General features: G+C 35.8%; 2 protein-coding genes across 2 annotated transcripts in view; both read left to right on the forward strand.

Annotated features, from left to right (window-relative positions):
• Positions 1–17,543, forward strand: part of LOC110596173 (serine/threonine-protein kinase WNK1-like) — a 73,936-nt gene extending 56,393 nt beyond the window's left edge. The window contains exons 2-5 of the mRNA XM_021715406.1: positions 1,928–2,100; positions 15,162–15,378; positions 17,145–17,146; positions 17,504–17,543. Of these exons, the coding sequence (XP_021571081.1) occupies positions 1,928–2,100; positions 15,162–15,378; positions 17,145–17,146; position 17,504 (393 nt within the window). The 3' untranslated portion in view covers positions 17,505–17,543. The remainder of the gene's footprint in view (positions 1–1,927; positions 2,101–15,161; positions 15,379–17,144; positions 17,147–17,503) is intronic.
• Positions 17,431–21,915, forward strand: part of WNK1 (WNK lysine deficient protein kinase 1) — an 82,999-nt gene continuing 78,514 nt past the window's right edge. Inside the window, exon 1 of the mRNA XM_021715402.1 lies at positions 17,431–17,661. Within this exon, the coding sequence (XP_021571077.1) occupies positions 17,518–17,661 (144 nt within the window). The 5' untranslated portion in view covers positions 17,431–17,517. The remainder of the gene's footprint in view (positions 17,662–21,915) is intronic.

Genomic DNA, 21,915 nt, shown 5'->3' on the forward strand with positions numbered 1-21,915 from the left:
TTCTGCGCTACCACGCCCGGCTGATTTTTTGATTTATTGTAGAGATGAGGTCTCTCTGCCCAGGCAGGTCTCGAACCCGCGGGCTCAGGCAATCCACTCACCTCAGCCTCCCAAGGCGCGGGATTACAGGCTGAGCCACCGAGCCCGGCTTATTAATTATTTTTTGAGACAGGGTCTTGCTTTGTCACCTAGGCTGGAGTACATTGGGGCAGTCGTAGATCATGATAACCTTGAACTCTGGGTTCAGGTGATCCTCTTGCCTCAGCCTATTGAATAGCTAAGACTACAGATGTGTGACATCATGTCCGGCTGCACAGTGCATGCCCCAATACTCATTGGTGCTAATAATTTTTATTGATTGATTGATTGATTGTAGAGGCAAAGGTGTCACTATGTTGCCCAAACTGATCTTGCACTCCTGGCCTCATGGGATCCTCTCACCTCGACTTCTAAAAGTGCTGAGATTATAGGCACAAGTCACTGCGACTAGCCCATCTAAATTTGTTAAAGTTCACTTTATGATGTTCTCACAACCACGAAATCACCTAATGATGCAGTTCTCAGGACGTATCCCTGTCATTAAGCAACACATGACTGTATAAGTAAGCATATATTGTTTAAGTAAATTTTATAAATGTGACTACTTGAGCAATAAAATGGAACTAAAATATTCGGAGAAATAATGCATAAGATGGTGATGTGTTTGCAATAGTGAAGCTCACAGTATGCAAATTATACTTCAGTAAAGTTGTTTAAAATATGTGCTACTTGGAGAAGAATGATTGGAGAACAGAATATACTGTCTCAATTACAATAAATATGCCTTTAATTAAAACTCATGATAATATTCTGATAGTTTTAATTTACTTATGCTGTAATTTCTACACTATAAAAATAAAGTCTTCTCATTGGAAACAACTACTGCAGTATTCTGTAGCAAAAAGTTAGGCAGTGACCTAATTCCTTAGTAGATTTTATAAATTAGGATATATTCAAACAGTGGGAAACTGCATAGCAGTGGATATAATGTCTCTTTGTATACTGTCATGAGTGATCTCAAACAATGTTAAGTTAAAAAAAAAAAGCTTCCAAAGAATACTCTGTAACACCATTTTATGAAATTTTAATAATTTCATTCAAAGTATAAAAACCCATAAGGGAATAATATGTCCAAATTCAGGGTAGTGGTTATTAAAGGGTAAGGAGTAGGAATAAGGAAGGCAACTTAGTTACATAGAAGGCTTTAAATTATATCTGTGATGTTTAATTATTTAACAGTATTATAGGCATATTATTTTATTATATGCTTGGAATATTTTACTAAAATATGTGTTACGTGCTTAGAATATTAATATGACAGATAGTTTAGTTTTAATTCACATAACAATTCAAAGTTTGTGTGTATGGGACTATGTCAAGGGAAGAATAACAAATTAATTGCTTTTCTCCCCACTTCTTATCAGATTAAAAGTGAATTAACCTATAAAGTGCCAAACACCTTAATTATGTGATGGAAGCATACCTATTAGATTACTTGATTCTCACAACAGTCTTATATATTTATGAAGAAAAGTATAATCAATGCAAAGTTAGAACTGGAACTTAGATTTTTATTTCTCTAAAACCTGTGTTCATTTCATGACATTAAATTGCATATCTCTGGCAGTTAATGATTTATTTTAGAAATAGTGAATTAAATGCACCTTACAAAATGAGACTATGTCTAAAGTACACATTAACAGTAAGGATACTAAAATAATCTGAAGCATGACTTTTTTATCTGAAAACTGTCATTAGTAACTTTAGTGTTCCTTTTTTATTTTAACACCATTGATCATGATTTAGTACATGTTTAGCATCTAAGTTTAACTGTGTGACTTGTTATTTTATCATTTTAAATCACATTCTGTTTTCATTTTGATTTTAGGATAGAAAGTTAACAAAATCTGAGAGGCAGAGATTTAAAGAAGAGGCTGAAATGTTAAAGGGTCTTCAGCATCCCAATATTGTTCGATTTTATGATTCCTGGGAATCTACGGTAAAAGGAAAGAAGTGCATTGTTTTGGTGACTGAACTTATGACATCTGGAACACTTAAAACGTAAGTCCATCAATATTATAAAAGTTGACCAGTATGAGAGAATTTGATTTTTTAAATTTCAGGCCTACCAGTTCTACTTTGGTTGCCTAGCCTGCAAAGGAGGGAACAATCCTTCCAACTGTTACTATATTTGCATATTTTCTTGCTCACAAAGTCTTCTGGCATATAAAGTAATTTGATAATTATTTATTGGTAAATATTGAAATGAGAAGTTATTGCAAAATAAACCTAATTATTTTAAGGCTAAGTGATCAGAAATCACTTGTCAAGGTAGCCCTCTAGTGGTTATTTATTGAGAAACTTTACCCATTTATTTTTATATTTATGTTGTTTTTTGCTGCACCTATAAACTTTTATATCAGATACAAATTGTATAGTGCTTTTACTTCCATTTTCCATAGCAAAATAAATTGATCCCCAGATAGCTAGATCTATCATCCCTTTTAGGGAAACAGGTAAAACTAAGACGCTCTTTGTTATCTGTTGTAAAAAGCTTTAGTTGAGAGTTGGAGTATGCTTTTAGAATCTTAGCTCTCTTAGAGTATCTGTTTGTACTCAGGAACCTGCTATAAATTGTGTGGTTTAAATTTTTTATTGTGGAGAAATTAGATTCTTAAAAATTGTTGCTGTGGTATATACTTATTCTTTATTACCTTTTAAAGTTAATACTACTAATTAATTCTAGATCTTTGAAACATAGTCTTATAGCTCCTAGATATAGTCACTTGCATATATCCTTGAATACTCAAGATTAACATTGGAACTTGAACAGATAATTTGTCTCCTAAAAATCCTAATTTTTCCACCCAGCTTCTCCTCTATAGTATCACCTTTATTATTGTCAGTCGGCCTTCTTGTTATTCACAGATCTGTCTCTTCCACTAGACTATGCTACCTAGTACTGTATCTGAAATTTGATAAATATTTGTATGGATTCAGGACAATTGTGTGTAAGTAATTGTGTGTATATCTTACCTTGAGATTGTTTCCACTGGTTTGAATATTTGGTTGTAAACTAGCAGGCATGCCTAGGAGTACCTTATGACAGTTCGTTTTATAATACTGTATTGTAGTATGGAATATAATAAAAGTTTCTTCCAATACATGTCCAAGCTTCAAAGAAAGAAAGCATAACCTCCAGATAATAAGAAGAGGTAACCTAAAACCAAAATAGGAGCCTGTACCCTGGCAGTCCATTGGGATTTCACACCAGGTAGAGGGCTTGAGGAGCAGATACTAAAGTTCTGATGTCCATGCAAGGACAGAAGGCCTTAGAACTAGGTAGAGGGGAGCTGGAACTTAACCTGTGTCAATAAAACTGAATTTTCCGTGTAAAGGGAGAACTCAGTATCCCATCCAGTAAAAGCTACAAGGAAGCTTGCCCCTCTGCACAAGAATGCAAATAAAATATTGTTTTTATGAAACTGTTTCAAAGAAAATAATTTTTTTCAGTATCAAGAAAAAAGAATGTAAATACGAGGCCCTGTGAAATATGGAAAGTCCCATCTCTTTTGCCCAATTTGCCTCTCCAAATGCTATCAGTGTTCATAATTATTCTGTATTCTTCCATTTCATATGTAAATAGCTCTATAATACAAATTCATACTACCTGCTTGGTGCAGGAATTCTAAGCCAAGGAATGCACATTATAATTAATACAGAACTGAAAACTCCCAAGGATGTTTTCATAGTTCATTGGTCACAGTATCCAGAGACAGGATAGTTTCCAAAGAAGACAACCTCATAATTAAATAAAGGTGAAGAGACCCAACCGGAAAATGCACCACAGTAAATAAAGATATTATGAACAAGTTTGAAAATGATTACAAAGTACTTAGGTAAAGATGTCAGTAAAGATATATGTAAGTTTATAGAAAGTATATAAAGAATGAAGGGGTATAGGCCATATGTGAAGGAATAGGATGCAATCAAAAAAAGGACAAGTATAGTTGAAAAGGATCTGAAGAACTTCTAAAAATAAGAGCAAACCATTAAAATTAAAACTTCAGTGGTTAGGGTAAACAACAGACTAAATTGAATGGGCAAGAATAAGTATGAAGAGATCAGAAAGCAGAAAAAGACAGAAAATGTCAAAAGTCAAAGAAATAAGGAGTGAGATTACCTAATTGGACTTAATTATCTAAAAGAAGATAATAGAATGAGGTAAAGCAATATTTAAGATGGTGATGGCTTATATTAAGAATGTATACAGATTTCTAAGCACATAGATGGAAAAATATTCAAGTTCATAGCTAGAAGAAAACAGAATTCCTGGGACCATTGGTATCACTTGGAGAGGTAAATTGGGATGGAGTGAGAATTCTTCTAAAATATATGCTTTTTGGACTTTTTGAGGTTCTACCTTTGTTCCTCATGTATAAATACTTACACTGAAACAAATATAACATCTGTACCTTAATAAGGTGGGAATGTATTGGTGAGAAAATTTGGAGCAAGAAATGGAAATGTTTTCAATTGAGTTGCAATTCACTTATCATAAAATTAGTCTTTGTTTGTTAAGTTAGGGTCTCACTCTATCACTCAGGCTGGAGTACAGTGGTGTGATCACAGCTGACTGCAGTGGTAAATTCTGGGTTCAAGTGATCTTTCTACCTTAGCCTCCTATAGTAGCTCACTTAGGATGGTATTCCCCAATTCTATCCAAAATGCTGCGGAAGACATTTTTTATGGCTGAATAGTAGTCCATGATGTGTTGTGTATCACATTTTTATTATCTACTGATAAGTAGAAGGGCATTTAGATTGATTTTGCATATTCGCAATTGTGAATTGTGCTGCAATAAGCATACAAGTACAGGTGTCTTTTTTGTATAATAATCTCTGTTCTTTTGGGTATGTGCCTAGTAGTGGGATCAAATTTGCTGGATCAAGTGATAGATCTGCTTTTATTTCTTTCTTTTTTTTTTTTTTGAGTTGAAGTCTCACTCTGTTGCCCAGACTGGAGTGCAGTGGCCGCTCCCGGCCACCGCAACCTCGCCTGCTCGGCTCCAGCGATCCTTCCGCCTCAGCCTTCCAAGTAGCTGGAACTATAGGCGAGTGCTACCACGCCAGGCTAATTTTTGATTTATTGTAGAGATGAGGTCTCGCCAAGTTGCCCAGGCGGGTTTCGAACCTGCAGGCTCAGACAGTCTCACCTCAGCCTCCCAAAGGCGTGGGATTACAGGGTGAGCCACCGAGCCCGGCTGCTTTTATTTCTTTAAGAAGTCTTCATACTGATTTTCATACAGCTTGCACTAATTTGCACTCCCACCATTGGTGTATATAAGCATTCTCTTTTTACTACATTCTTGCCCGCATCTGTTGTTTTTGATTTTTTAATAGTGGCCATTCTGCTTGGTATAAGATGGTATCTAATTGTGGTTTCAGTTTGCATTTCCATGACAGTTAGTGAAGTTGAGATTTTTTTCATATGTTTGATGGTCATTTGTATATTTTCTCTTGAGAGATGTCTGTTCAGGTCATTTGCTCACTTTTAAGTGGGGTTATTTGCTTTTTTCTTGCTGATTTGTTTTTCTTTGTAGATTCTGAATGTTAGTCCTTTGTTGGATGTGTAGTTTGCGAATATCTTCTTCCATTCTATATATTGCCTATTTGCTTTGTTGGTGATTTCTTTTGCTGTGCAGAAGATTTTTAGTTTAATTAAGTCCCACTTATTTAGTTTTGTTTTTTCTGCATTTGTTTTTGGGGTTTACGCCATAAATTATTTGCCTAGACCAATGTCCAGAGGAGTTTTTCCTGGGTTTTCTTCCAGGGTTTTTATGGTTTCAGGTCTGACATTTAATCTCTCTTGTATTAATTTTTGTATATAGTGAGAGAGAAGGATCAAGTTTCATTTTTCTGCATGTAGCTATACAGTTTTCCCAGCATCATTTGTTGAATATAGGGTATCCTTTCCCTAGTGTTTGTTTTTGTCTGCTTTGTCAAAGATCAGTTGGTTGTAGGTATTTGGGTTTATTTCTGAATTCTCTATTCTGTTCCACTGGTCCGTGTGTCTGCTCTTGTACCAGTATCATGCTGTTTTGGTTACTAAAGCCTTGCAGTATAATTTAAAGTCAGGTAGTGTGATGTGTCTCCAGTTTTCTTCTTTTTGCTTAGGATTTCTCTGGTTATTCTGGCTCTTTTTTGGTTCCATATGAATTTCAGGATCATTGTTTTCTAGTTCTGTGAAAAATGGCATTGATAGTTTGATAGGGATTGCATTGAATCTGGGTATTACTTTGGGTAACATAGTCATTTTGAACAATGTTGATTCTTCCAATCCATGAGCATGGGATGTTTTTTCCTTTGTGTTATCTATAATTTATTTCATCAGTGTTTATAGTTCTCCCTGTGGAGATCTTTTACTTCCTTGGTTAAAATATTCTTAGGTATTTTAGCTTTTTGGCTGCTATTGTAAATGGAATCAAGTTCTTGATTTGATTCTCAGCTTGGTCCCTATTGGTATATGGCAGTGCTACTGATTTTTGTGTATTGGTTTTGTATCCTGAGACTTTACTGAATTCAATTGTCAGGTTCAGGAATCTTTTGGAGGAATTTTTAGGATTCTCTAGCTATAAGATCATATTGTCAGCATACAGAGATAGTTTGGTTTCTTTTCCAATCTGGATACCCTTTATTTCTTTATCTTGCCTGATTGCTCTGACTAGGTCTTCCTGCACTGTATTAAATAAGAGTGGTGACTGTAGCTTTATAGTTAGTTTTGAAAATAAGAGTTGTGAGTTCTCTGTTACTCTTTTTTAATATCGTTTTCACTGTTTGGATCTCCTTGTAATTTTATATGAATTTTAGGACTAAATTTCCATTTCTACAAAAAAGACTTTGGACTTTTCATAGGGATGGTATAAAATCTGTAGTTCACTTTGGGTGGTATTGCTATCTTAACTACATTAAGTCTTGTAATTCATGAACACAGGATGTCTTTCCACTTATTTATGTCATCTTTAATTTCTTTTAGCACTGCTATAATTTACATATACAAGTCTTCCCTTGCTAAATTTATTTCTAGAGCCTTTATTCTTTTGGATGCTGTTGCAAATGGAATTTTTAATATTTCCTTTTCAGATTGTTAATTGCTGGTACATATAAGTACAACTGGTTTGTGTGCTAATCTTGTACTTTTGTAACTTTGCTGAATTATTTTATTATCTTATGTGTTGTTTTTGTGTGTATATGTTGTGTATTCTTTTGGTTTTATTTATAGGATCAAATCATCTGCAGATAGATAGTTTTACTTCTTCCTTTTCAGTTTGGATACCTTATTTTCCTCGTCTAATTGTTTTATATAGAACTTACAGTGTGAATCGCAGTGATTATCCTTATCATATTCCTTAAGGGTAAGCTTTCAGACTTTCACCTTTGAGTATAATGTTAGCTATGGGTTTTTCATAGCTCTTTATCATGTTGAGAAAGTTCTCTGCTATTCCTAGTTTGTTGAGTATTTGAATTATGGGAAGCTATTAGATTTAGTTGAATATTGTATCAAGTGAGATAATTATGTATTTTGGTTTACTAATGTGGTACATTATGCTGATTATTTTTCTTGTGTTGAACCACTCTTTAATCTCATAGATAAATCTCACTTGGTCATGATGTATAATCCTTTTACTATGCAGTTGAGTTCAGTTTGCTAATATGCTAATATTTTGTTGAACATTTTTACATACATAAGGGATATTGATCTATTCTTGTGGTGTCTTTAATATCAGGCCTCATAGAATGGCTTAGGAAGTATTTCCTTCCCCTTCTACTTTTTGGAAGAGTTTAAGTAAATGTATTAATTCTCCTTTAAATGTTTAATAGAACTCAGCAGTGAAGTCATCTGGTACTGGACTTGTCTTTGTTGGGAGATTTCTTGAAATGTTCTGTGTACACTTGAGAAGAATGTGTATTCAGCTGTTCTTGGGTGGTATGTTCTATATATGTCACCTTTAGGTGGTTTATAGTGTTGCTCAAATCCTCTGTTTCTTTTCTGATTTCTGTCTAGATATTCTGTTCATTATTGAAAGTGGAATATTGAAGTCTCCAACTGTTAGAGCTAATTTCTCTCTTCAATTCTGTCAGTGTTTGCTTTATTATTTGGGAGCTGTGTTTTATGTGTATATGTTTATAATTGTTACTTTTTTATGGATTGACTCTTCTATTAATATATAATGCTCTTCTTTATCCCCTGTATCAGTTTTTCCTCAGTCTATTTTGTCTGATATTAGTTTAGACACCTTATCCTTCTTTGTTTGGCATTTGCATGGAATATCTTCTTTTCATCCTTCTATTTTTATCCTGTTTGTCTTGTACCCAAAGTGAGTCTTACAGACAGCATATAGTTGGTTCCCCCCCCACATCCATTCTGCCCATCTCTGTCTTTTGATAGGAGAGTTTAATCTATTTACATTTCAAGTGATCAGTGATAATGAATGACTTTGCTATTTTGCTGTTCGTTTTCTTTTCTTTTCTTTTTTTTGAGTTGGAGTCTCACTCTGTCGCCCAGACTGGAGTGTAGTGGCCGCTCCCGGCCACCGCAGCCTCGACCTGCTGGGCTCCAGCGATCCTTCCACCACAGCCTTCCAAGTAGCTGGAACTACAGGCGCGCGCTACCACGCCCGGCTGATTTTTTGATTTATTGTAGAGATGAGGTCTCGCTGCCCAGGTGGGTCTCAAACCCATGGGCTCAGGCAATCCGCTCACCTCAGCCTCCCAAAGGCACGGGATTACAGGCTGAGCCACCGAGCCCGGCGCTGTTTGTTTTCTATATGTCTTACACCTTTCATTCCCTTAATAGATCCTGAGAGCAGTCTGAGACCTTTTTTGTTCTTTATCTCCTCTAAACTGCCTTTTTTGTATTAATTGATTTTTTTGCGTAGTGTACCATTTTGATCCCCTTATTTCCTTTTGTGTGTGTGTGTGTGTGTGTGTGTGTGTGTGTGTGTGTGTGTATATTCTTTAGATACTTTATCACTGATTACCGTGAGGATCACAGTTAACACCATAAATTTCTAATCGTCTACTCTGAATTCATACCAACTTAGCTTTAATAACATACAAAATCTCTGATTCTATAGCTCCACACTCCCTTTTCCATTTTGCTTTTGTTGTCACATGTTTTCTTTATACATTGTATACCTATTAGCATAGATTCGTAGTCATTGTTCTATACATTTGTCTTTTAAATCATGTAGGGAACAAAGGGAGTTATAAGCCAAAAATACATTAATATTGGTTTTAGTATTTGTCTATGTAGTGACCTTTACCAGAAATTTGATTTCTTCTTGTGGCTTCAAGTTGTATAATGTACTTTTCATTTTAGTCTAAGAATTCTTTTTAGCATTTTTTGGAGGTCAGATGTACTACTAACAAACTGCCTCAGCTTTTGTTTATCTGGGAAGGTATTAATTTATCCTTTGTTTCTGCCTATAAAATTCTTGTTTGGCAGTTTTTAGTTTTTGATTTTTTTTCCTTTTGGCAGTTTAAATATGTCATCTCACTGCTTTCTGACCTCTGTGGTTTTGCTGAAAAAGCTCATTGCCTTATTGAGGTCCCTTGCTTATGATGAGTCACTTTTTTATTGCTACCTTCAAGATTCTGTCCTTGTCTTTATCTTTCAACAGTTTGAATATAATGTTTAATGTAGATCTTTTCCTTCTTGGAGTTTGTTGAGGTTTTGGATATGTAAATTCATATCTTATCAAATCTGGGAAATTTGAAGCCATTCTTTTCTCAAATATTCTTTCTATTCTTTACTTTCTTCTTCTGGGTCTCCCATTTTGCATTTAGCTTAATGATATCCCACAGGGTCTCTTAGACCAGCAGTTATCAACTTTTTTGGCATCAGGGACTAGTTTCCATGGAAGACAGTTTGTCCATGGGATGGGGGATGGGAGCGTTTCATCAGGCATTAGATTCTCATCAGTAGTGCACAACCTAGATCCCTGCATCAGCAGTTCACAATAGAGTTCACACTCCTATGAGACTCCAATGCTGCCGCTGATCTGAGAGGAGGTAGAGCTCTGCTGACCCTCCACTGACCTCCTGCTGTGTATGGCCCCGTTCCTAACAGACCACGAAAGGGAGTTGGGGACCCCTGTCTTAGATTGTCATCATTTCTGTTCCTCAGGCTGGATAATTTCAGTTGATCTGTTTTCACGCTTGCTGCCTTTTTCTTCTGTGTGATAAACATGCTATTAAAACCCCTGAGTGAATTTTTACTTACTGTATTTTTCAGCTCCTGAATTCTCTGTGGTTCCTTAATATAATTTCCAAGACTTCGTTGATATTCTCTATATGAACTGAATATTCTCTTGAATATCTTCTGTACTCTAACATTTAGCAACCATTGTTCTCAGCACTTAGTCTTCTGATTTTTGTAGAATAGGTACTGTAATTACTCCCGTTTAACCATGAGTTGATTGTCAGTTTATAGCAAATATTTTAGTACTAAGAAAACTGATTTGGAGCTCTGATTGTGAGGGTGGGGCTTTTAAACTACTGGGTTTTTACTTCAATGTGTTTGAACAAAAATTAGTCATAATGAAGGGCCCTGAAGTACTCTTTGTGATAGACTTTTTTTTTGAGTCATAGTTTTACTCTGTTACCCCAGCTAGAGGGCAGTGGTGCCATCATGGCTCAGTGCAGCCTTAGACTCCCAGGCTCAGGCAATCCTCCCTCATAAGCCTGCCAAGTAGCATGTGCCACTACACCCAGATTGAGTTTTTTAGGGTTTGTTTTTTTTTTTTTTTTTTTTGGTAGAGACAGGGTCTGGTTATGTTGCCTAGGCTGATCTCAAACTCCTGGTCTGGAAATCATGGGCTCAGGCAGTCCTTCCACCTCAGCCTCTCAAAATGCTGGGATTACAGGCATGAGCCACTGCATCCAGCCTCATTATAGAATCAAAATATCTTTGTTATTAAGAGCTTTAAATGTGAATCATAGTATGTGTATAATTTTTTATTTTAGTAGCAGTTGAGAAGAAAATGTGATTCCCTCCTGCTAGCTGGGATAATCTTGAAGGTCTTTAATGATAGATAAGATTTCAACAAGGACTTAAAAGATAGACAGGTTTTCTATAAGCAGGGATGCTATGCAAATAGTTAAATAAAAAAGCGAGCATGTAAAGTTAATGCTAGGCTAACCCTTTTGGTTAAAAACAGGACATGTATAAGGAAGAATAATGACAAATTAGGCTCCTAGCATTTTATTATGAAAGTTTTAAATTATATAGAAAAATTGAAATAATTACACAGTAAACACAAACATACCACCAAGATTCTATTGTTATTAACTTATGGCTACATTTGTTTTGCCACCTTATGTTCATCTATTCATCCCTCATCAATATATCTTATTTAATCCAAAATAAATTACAGGTAGCAGCATACTTCACTCATAAACTCTTCAGTTATTAATGCTTTTCAATAATTAGAATGCAAATACAATATATAGCCTTTATTTTTCCTTACAGTAAATAAACATAAATCATAATTGTAATGATTCATTGAGTATTGACAAAGGCATTCACTTGTGTAACCAAAACTCTTTTTTTTTTTTTTTTTTTTTTGAGTTGGAGTCTCACTCTGTCGCCCAGACTGGAGTGCAGTGGCCGCTCCCGGCCACTGCAGCCTCGACCTGCTTGGCTCCGGCCATCCTTCCGCCTCAGCCTTCCGAGCAGCCGGAATTACAGGCGTGCGCTACCACGCTTGGCTGATTTTTTTATTTATTGTAGAGATGAGGTCTCGCTGCCCAGGCGGGTCTCGAACCCGCGGGCTCAGGCAATCCACTCACCTCAGCCTCCCAAAGGCACGGGATTACAGGCTAAGCCACTGAGCCCGGCTGTAACCAAAACTCTTAAGGTATAGAACCTTTTCATCAAGTCAGAAAATACTCTTATGCCTCCTAGGCAGCCTTTTCCTCACCTGCCGTTAGTAACTGTTTTGATATATATTTTTTGAAACCTTAAAACCCCTTGCTATTAATTATCTTTAATCACTTTACCCAAATTAAGTAGAATTATATTTTTATTCTTTTCCAGTTTTATTGTAAAATATAGTTGACAATTAAAAATTATATATAGAGCCGGACTCGGTGGCTCAACCTGTAATCCTAGCACTTTAGGAGGCTGAGGTGAGTGGATTGCCTGAGCTGGCAGGTTCGAGACCCACCTGGGCAACTTGGTGAGACCTCATCTCTACAGTAAATAAAAAAATCAAACCGGGACTCCAACTCAAAAAAATAAAAATAAATAATATATAGGAACTTCTGAATGAGGTGCTAGGAGTATGGTGCACCAGAGAGGGCATGGCAACTCTAAAACTCCTCATGCCTTGCCCTATGCATCTCTTTTATTTGGCTGTTTCTGAGTTGTATCTTTCACAATAAAGCTAACTTTTTTTTTTTTTTTTTTAAGAGATAGAGTCTTGCTCTGTCACTCAGACTGGAGTGCAAGGTTGCATTCATTAGCTCACTGCAGCCTCAAACTCCTGGTCTCAATCCATTCTCCCATCTCAGCCTCCTGAGTAACTGGAACTACAGGTGCATGCTACCATGTCTGGCTAATTTTTCAAACAATTTTTTGTAGAGATAGGTTCTTGCTGTGTTGCTCAGCAGGTCTGAACTCCTGACCTCAAGCTATCTTCCCATCTTGCCATTCCAAAATGCTGGAATTACAGGCATCAGCCACCACACCGAGCCTAGAATTTTATTTTAGTTCTACTGTTAGGTTTTTTAGTTGACTCTGGAGCTCTTTGTGTATATATATATATATATATATATATATGTTTTTTTAAGTGGTTGCTCTAGAGATTTCATTTCTGTCTTTAACTTTTCACAATATTTTTAGGATCAATACTGTATCATTTCATGTAAGTTATAAGACACAAAGTTTTGTTTGTCCCCTCTAATACTTGTTTTTTATCATGTCATTTTCATATATGATATGGTCCACAAAACTGGAAAACTAAGTACTGAGAACAATGGCAGCCAAATGTTAGAGTACAGAAAATTTTAGTTCAACAAATAAAGAATATCAATAAAGAGATAAAAATTACGAAAAGGAACCAAACAAATTCAGGTGCTGAAAAACACAATAAATATATAATAGAATGTATATATATCACACACACAATGTCACAGATTTTCCTTTAACTAGTCATATGTATTTTAAAGATACTAGGAAAATAAAATCTTTTATATTTAACATTTTTAGTGCTCTTCATTTTTTTTCCTGAATGTTTCCAGATAAAATATGCAATGAAATTCAATCCCCATATGTATCTTCTCTGCAGTGGGTAGAATCAGTAATCTTTATTCAGTTTATTTAACATTAGCTGAGCTGCTTAGAATTGTTCCCTCTTGTTGTATTTCAGAAGTCAGTTAAGAGATTTAGACAGAGTAAATATGCACAGTTTAGGGTTCTCCTTCTGTGCCTCCTTTCTGTGGTTTTCCCCTTTCTAGATCTCTGATGTCCAAAATAACTTTCTACAGTGATGGGTATGTTCTGTAATGTACACTGTCCTAAATGGTAGCCATTGGCTATGTGTGGCTGTTGAGCACTTGAAACGCGGCTCGAGGAACTGAGAAACATCATTTTTTAATTTTAATTAATCTACATTTAATATAAATAGTCACATTTAGCAAGTGACTACTTTATTGAACAGGCCATCATTGCAGAACGGTCTATTAGACAGCACCGTTTTTGATGCTGTGGACTTTCCAAATTTCCCTTATTTCTGTTTGGAGTCTAGCAGTCAAAAGTGGACTTTCCCTTAGGCGAAGCTGTATAGAAAATAGGAAGTTCAAAGCAATGCTTTACCTTTGTCCCTTTCAATTTATGACTGATTTTGATTTCTCTAGAATCTTCAATTAGTAGTTTTGTATATTTTTTTGCTACAATTTAGAAATATGAGAGGGGATCCCCAAAAATCCAGAATTTATTTATAAAAAATTGTGTATTTATTCTTACATGTTTAAATTTCAGTCACCTTCAAAGTTCTCTCCATTTGTTGGAATACACCTATAGAGATGCTTTTTTCACTGCTCAAAACATTTTTCAAACTCATCAATTTTGATGTCTTTTAGTGCTTCTGCCATTTTTTTGTTTCACCTCTTCCACATCGACAAAAGTTTTTCCTTTGAGGATTTCTTTTCATCTAGGAAACAAAAGTCACTTGGGGCACGATTGGGTTACTAGGGAAGGTGGAGCATGGAGGCCATACCATTTTTTGGTCAAAAACTGCTGTGTGACAGGCAAGTGTCCTCATAAATCACCCATGATGAGCCTCCAAAAAAACTTCACTGAAACTCAACGCAGAGTCTCACAACAATGCTAGCTGGTGTAGTGATGCCAGTGTATTCCCAGAAGGAGCCTGCCTTCCAAAAGATAATTCCACTGATTCTTTTTGGTCCCACCTTGTATATCTGCATCTGATAAGAGCTACTCCACCATTTAACAGAAGCAGGACTCTATGTCTTAATCATTTTAACAGTGACCTAATTTTAAGGAATTTATACTTGCTGCTTTGTTGTCAGAATTTTCTTTCTAATCACTAATTAAATATTTTCTGGCCATTGCCTTACTAAACTCTGGTGTGACCATGTGTTCTTTGAGCTGTAACTGCCACCATGTTTCCTAACCTCTGATCTCCTTTCCTACCTTGGAGAAGTGAATCCTGTCTCTCCCTCTGATTTACTTTCTAAAGTGACTATATTTTCCAATCTAAAAATATATATATTTTCTGTTTTAAAATAGTTAGATATTGCTAATGTTGATACAATCAACTTGATCTTTCATTTCTTTAAGAAAAACTAGTTACCTAATACTGTAACTGTTTAGATGAAAAGTATTTGGAAGACTTGTCTGCGTCTTCATATAATTTTCATTTTAAACTGTCCTAGCACCTTGAACCTTACTAAAAGTATCACTAACCTTTGAAGTTACTGAGTCTTAATGTTCTAAACTTGATATTTCCATCTCAGCCATGTTAGAATTTAATGGAATTCTTCAAAGCAGCAACTCATATCATTGATAACTTGTTTGGTGTATTTTGCCTTTTTCAGGTACCTAAAAAGGTTTAAAGTGATGAAGATCAAAGTTCTAAGAAGCTGGTGCCGTCAGATCCTTAAAGGACTTCAGTTTCTTCATACTCGAACTCCACCTATTATTCACCGGGATCTTAAGTGTGACAACATCTTTATCACTGGCCCTACTGGCTCAGTCAAGATTGGAGACCTTGGTCTGGCAACTCTGAAGCGGGCTTCTTTTGCCAAGAGTGTAATAGGTATGTTTCGGGCGTACCTTAGAGCCTTCTGACATTCCTTTTATTTAGAAAACTGGCTCTATCAGAATTTTTGTTGAGTAAATAAACCTTCAAAAAATCATAGCTTGAACCTGAGAGGTGATTAGTTCTACTTATGAGGTATGAAATTCTATTTATGCTTCTAGAATTATCTTTAAGACTGTTGATGTTTTATAACATTACATTGACAGAAGTAAGGTAAACTTTGTTGGCAAACCTATTGTAAAATCTTACTGAGTCATACTTTTAATAGTATTATGTACTATTTATGTAATAGTTATGGTATATTAATTTCTTCATAAATGAAATTTATTTAGTTTCTAAAATGTCTGTTGGATATATATGTATATTCGAAAATATCTGCCTGATAGCACTTTAATGTAAAATTGTGGGGCCAGCTTAGTAACTCATACCTGTAATCCTAGCACTTCTGGGAGACAGGAAGATTGCTTGAGCCCAGGAGTTCAAGATGGCAGTGAACTGTGATTGTGCCACTATACTCCAGCATGGGTGACAGAGTGAGACTCTGTCTCTTTAGGAGAAATTAAAAAAAAAAAGATTTTTTTTTTTTAAACTTCCACTCTTCAGAATTTATGATCTATCTATCTATAGCTGCATAATTCTTTGTTGTGAGGGACTGTCTTGTGCATTGGAAGATTTATCAGCAGCATCCCCAGCCTCTACCCACTAGATGCCGTAGCATACACCCTGTCTACCTGCCCCTAATTGTTCTAACCAAAAATATCTCCAGACATTGCTGTATGTCTCCTGGAGGGCAAAATTGCTCTCTGTTAAGAATCACTCATCTAAAGAACAAGTCTGTCCCTTTCAGACTTTTAACTATTCATTAGAGAGTCATAGCTGGAAAAATAATGCCTATTTTGATAAGCTTTCTCACAATTTAAGAACTTGAAATCTTCACAAACGTTCTACTCCCCCTAAAAGGAGACAACAGTAAAAGGAACCCATTACTTTTTAAGTGGACCAAAAACCTAAGTATGAATAGGGAAAGTATGAATACCAGTTATTTGTTCATCCTTACAAACCAATGTTCTCCTTGGACAATTATTTAACTAGGATTTAGAATGCTATTTTTTCATTTCCTTAAAAGACATTCACAAGAAGGGTGGGAAAAGAGTTATTTGAAGCTGAACTTCCTTTTAGTCTTCGTCACATTTCTTTCATTGTATTTGGGATCTTACGATCTCTGACATAATGGTTTTTATTTTCTTGTTTATTTGCTTGCTTGCTTGTTTATTGAATCATAGTGTACATGCCTATTCTTAGAAATGCCCTATAATTTGAGGAATACAGAGTTAATTTTTGGAAGCATTACACAGCCTAACTTTTGTAGGATCACACCTTTGTGCTCATAAATCAGTCTATATTTGAGTTCTATATTTGTGTGTGTATATATGTGTTTTTTGCCTGTAGGATGTCCCTCACTGTATTTCTTGTATCTGCAGGTAGGATGGTAAGTATGTGAAGAAAAGGGCTCCGGTGAGTGACCTTTGTAGACAATTACATTTTATTACTTTTAAAATGTATTGCATATGGAGTTTTTCATTGCAAGGCCTTCTTAAAAAGTGAAACTAATCACATAGAATGTTAATGGCAAGAGACTAGCTGTAAATGTTAGCCTTGCAGGCTACCATACAGTAGGGGGCAGACAAGTATTTTGATCTTTTTTAACCCATTACCTTATCTTACAGGTAGATGCCATTATATCGGCTTTATTTCTTACTAGTATCTTACCTTTTTTCTTCCATTTGTTTTTAATGAGTTATATTAATTTATATCTTAGCCGAAGGCTCTATTTTGACATATTGTAAAACAGGAATCCATTTAAACTGTAAATAAATAAGCAGACACTTGACCCTCTTCAATTTCTTACAAAGGTCTTGCAGTGGAAGATCTTCTGTAAGATATTTGGTGGAACACACTGTCTGAGAAGATTTCCTTCCTCTTTTTTCCCCTTCTTTCTTTCTTTTCCCCCTTATTCCAATTTCTTCTCTCTCAGGTCATCCCCTGTGCTTCTCTGCCTGGTGAATAACATCTGAAGCTTCTGCTTGCACTGAGTTTGAATCATTCTTTTAATTTAAGGTACCCCAGAGTTCATGGCCCCTGAGATGTATGAGGAGAAATATGATGAGTCCGTTGATGTTTATGCTTTTGGGATGTGCATGCTTGAGATGGCTACATCTGAATATCCATACTCAGAGTGCCAAAATGCTGCGCAGATCTACCGTCGAGTGACCAGTGTAAGTCTTCCCCTAATGGATTGGTGACTTTGGATCACATCTAACAGAATCACGAGATGTATAACATCAAACCATATAAAAGGGGACTGTAGTAGAAAGCATTATCTAAGATCTCATTCTTTCCAACCACATAGCTTAGTGCCTGAATTAAAAGTAATGTTTTTACTTCAAGATGCTTTGTCAAATTAATTTGTTCACAGACTTTTCTCTGAATGACTTCAGTTGATTTATTAATTGAATAAATCTTATATGAGTACCTACAATACTTAAGGCATAAATTAATACTTTATCCATAGTTTAAGTACTCATTATAGTTCATGTTTGCTGACATTATTTTCTTTTTTTTTTTTTTTTTTTTGAGTTGGAGTCTCACTTGGTCGCCCAGACTGGAGTGCAGTGACCGCTCCTGGCCATCGCAGCCTCGACCTGCTGGGCTCCGGCAATCCTTCCGCCTCAGCCTTCCGAGTAGCCGGAATTACAGGCATGCGCTACCACGCCTGGCTAATTTTTTTTCAGTTTTATTGTAGAGATGAGGTCTCGCTGCCCAGGTGGGTCTCGAACCCGCGGGCTCAGGCAATCCACTCACCTCAGCCTCCCAAAGGCACGGGATTACAGGCTGAGCCACCGAGCCCGGCTGACATTATTTTCTACAGTTGTCCAGTTGGAACCTGACAGATTTCATTTTACCACTACATATTTCATTATACTGCTTTTAAAAATACAGATCTTTTCTTACATAACCATATTGTAAGTATAGTATGCCTGAAAAAATTAACTGTATTTTCTGGATCATCTAGTACCCTGAAACTATTCAGATATTTTCCCCGTTGTATCATATATGTTCATTAGCAGTCAGTGTTCAAAATAGACTCTTTTGATATCCACAGAATATATTTTGTTGTTTTATCTCCTAATCTAGAACTATTGCTTCCACTTTCTTTTTCTGCATGCCACAGATTTATTGAAGAAATTAGATGAAATTTTTTTTTTTTTTTTTTGAGTTGGTGTCTCACTCTGTTGCCCAGACTGGAGTGCAGTGGCAAAGCCTCCCAAAGGTGCGGGATTATAGGCTGAGCCACCGAGCCCGGCTTAGATGAATTATTTTGAGGACTGTTCCACATTCTGAATTTATCTGTTTGCTTCCCTGTGGTGTCATTAACTTTTTTATACAAGTATACCGTGAAATAGTTGGGGAATCTCAACAATGTAAAAATAATTTTGTCTTTTTAACTTGCATTCACCCGAAAGTATATGGTGTCATTTTCCAGAGACTAAATTATGTGTGATACTGCATGTATGATGTTACAGCAGAGTAAATGCAGAAGCAAATAATGAAAATTCAGTTATCTTCAGTTAGACCATATATTTTTGAAAGATTTGCAGAAGTATAAAACAAAACTAGTCTTGTTGCTAAGTTTTTCTTATTTTGAAAGATATTGAGTTAATTTTAAATGTTTTATATTATTTACATATTGGACTTAGTTTTGTAATTTTTAATGAATTAATAAATACTTTTAAACTTTCTCAGTTTTAACTCCTACTTGGTAAATATCAGTGGACATAACATAGATAAACAAAATTTCTCTGAGGTTCCCAATAATTTTAAGAGTGTAAAGGGGTCCTGAGACAAGTTTGAGAACCCCTGTTCAAAAGTCTTAATAAAATTTAAGCTAAACTTTTTTCACAAAGATACTTACGATGTGATGCTGTGTATTTTATATTATTTACTCCAAAAGGCTCGTGCTATCTTGTATCCTAGTTTTAATGATGCAATTTTATTGAATTTTGACGTATTAGAGAAGATGTGACCATACATTGCTTAACAGATTTTGATAGCTGATCAAATGGAAATTTGGTATATTTTTCAAAACTGATGAAATATTTTGCTTTAGGTAAACCAAAGTTTACACCTTCACAAAAGCTTGGAAGGAATCTTTGTAGTAAAATATGAATAATTTAATATAATTGTTATGAATAGTCCTTTAATGTCTTTTTTGTATATTTATGTTATTCTGCTGTATGATGGGCATGGAAGTATTTTAGACTGTTAATTTGTTTAGTTCAACATGAATGGTAAGAACAAAGTAGGGACTTCAAACCCAATAAAAATAATAGCTATTGTTTACATAGAAGGCAACATTATTCTCAAGTTATTCCCCAGGTTATGTAATTGGAGTGGTATTTTATCAGTTATTTTTATTGGGTGTATATATCCAAGTCTCTGTCCTGAGACTTTATTATAGCATTTATCAACCTTTTTTCAGTATCTACCAATCCCATCTCATACCAGATTCTAATAAATGATAGGATTCTACTCCATGAAGCACTGGTTCTCAATTTGGGCTGAATAGGGACAGGAGAAATGTGATTTTTCGTGCCCTCAGATAATTCTGATAAGTACCTAATCATTACTCTGCAATTATGCCCTTAGCTCATCTGCTTTGCCTCTCAGAATTCTTGCTTCCAAATACCCCTTACATGCAAGCCTTCTGTATTCCTATTGGGATTCTTCTGATTTCACATCTTCCATACTTGACTACTTGTGTTATCTTCCAGAGTAGTTTACATTAAGAATCTATTTTTTCATTTCACTTAAACTGGTTGAACTTCCTTGCTATATCTTCTTGGTAAAAGGAACTTACGTGTCCAAGTTTACTTATATCAAAGCAAGCATAAATATTCTTCATCTTCATCAAAACACTTAATTTTAGTCAAACCAGTTCTCTATTATCTTTCACACATGTCACATCCTTTCCTTTATTTCTCTCCATTTGTACATGTTATGAACTATACCTTCCCCACAAGTTCTGCTATTCAGTCGATCTGTATACTTAACAGACATCCTCCATGAAATTTTGTTTGTTTGTTTGTTTGTTTGTTTTTGAGTTGGAGTCTCACTCTGTCACCCAGACTGGAGTGCAGTGGCCACTCCCGGCCACCGCAGCCTCGACCTGCTGGGCTCCGGCGATCCTTCCGCCTCAGCCTTCCGAGTAGCTGGAATTACAGTCATGCACTACCACGCCCAGCTGATTTTTTGATTTATTGTAGAGATGAGGTCTCGCTGCCCAGGCGGGTCTCGAACCCGCGGGCTCAGGCAATCCACTCACTCAGCCTCCCAAAGGCGGGGATTACAGGCTGAGCCACCGAGCCCGGCTGTATACACATTTTAAGTATGACATTTGCTCAAAAGACAGTGTTAATCAAATGAATGCTAGTGTCACCATGAGACAGGCAGAACAAAGAAAAATGGCAGAAGCATGGTTGAGCGAATGTCATACTATACATTGCTACTGTAATTTGATTCAACTTTGAAAAGTAATACACAGATAACAACTCTTAAAATGTATATACTTTTTTTTGGGCCCCCTGTATTTTCTTCTAGAAGCTTTAATGTTTACTTTTCACATTTAGGTCTATGATCCATTTTGAAATGCTTGTTTATGATTAAGATTTTTTTTTCCTTTAGTTTTTTGAGGGCAAGGTTCTTTTTTTCCTCCAACTCATTGTTTTTAAAACTTAAAACTCAAGGGAGTAAATCAAGTATTTTTCCTGCTTTTCCTGTGTGCACTGTACACTACAATAACAAAACAGTTGGGGAGAGAAGTTTCCAGTTAATAAATGAGGAGGGAATTATATAATTGGGACACCACCATTTTGCAACCCCTACTGCATAAAAGAGACATCATAAAAAGAGATAACCAGATACATCTACTAATGAAAATATAGATTGCCAATGAAGAAATCTTGCCCCCAAATGGAAATTGTATCTGAGTAAACCTCTAAATCTAATTACCAGTTTACAGGAAACATAGGTAACAAAGAAATATGGTAACTCCAGGGGAAAAAATCCAAACTGTGGGAAATTATCAGGATTAAACAATCCAGTTTCTTCAATAAATAAATTTGTTGGAAAAAGGAGGGGGGAGGGAATCTATGGATTAAAAAAGACTTACATGACATCAATTGATTATGATGTGAGAAGAATCAGAGAAGTTTGATTGGATATTTGACTAGATATTTGACTAGCTAGTAATTTATTAATATACTAGCTGGGCTTGGTGGCTCATGTCTGTAATCTCAGCACTTTGGGAGGCAGAGGCGAGAGGATTGCATGAGCTCGGGGGTTCGAGACCAGCCTGAGCAACATGGCGTAACCTTGTCTCTACAATAAATAAAAAAGCCCGCTGGGTGTGGTGGCGCATGCTTGTGGTTCCAGCTACTTGGAAGGCTGAGGCAGAAGGATTACCTGAGCAA

The sequence above is a fragment of the Carlito syrichta genome, unplaced genomic scaffold (assembly GCF_000164805.1).
Source record: "Carlito syrichta isolate Samal-C Ts95f unplaced genomic scaffold, Tarsius_syrichta-2.0.1 Scaffold307058, whole genome shotgun sequence".
Lineage (NCBI taxonomy): Eukaryota > Metazoa > Chordata > Mammalia > Primates > Tarsiidae > Carlito > Carlito syrichta.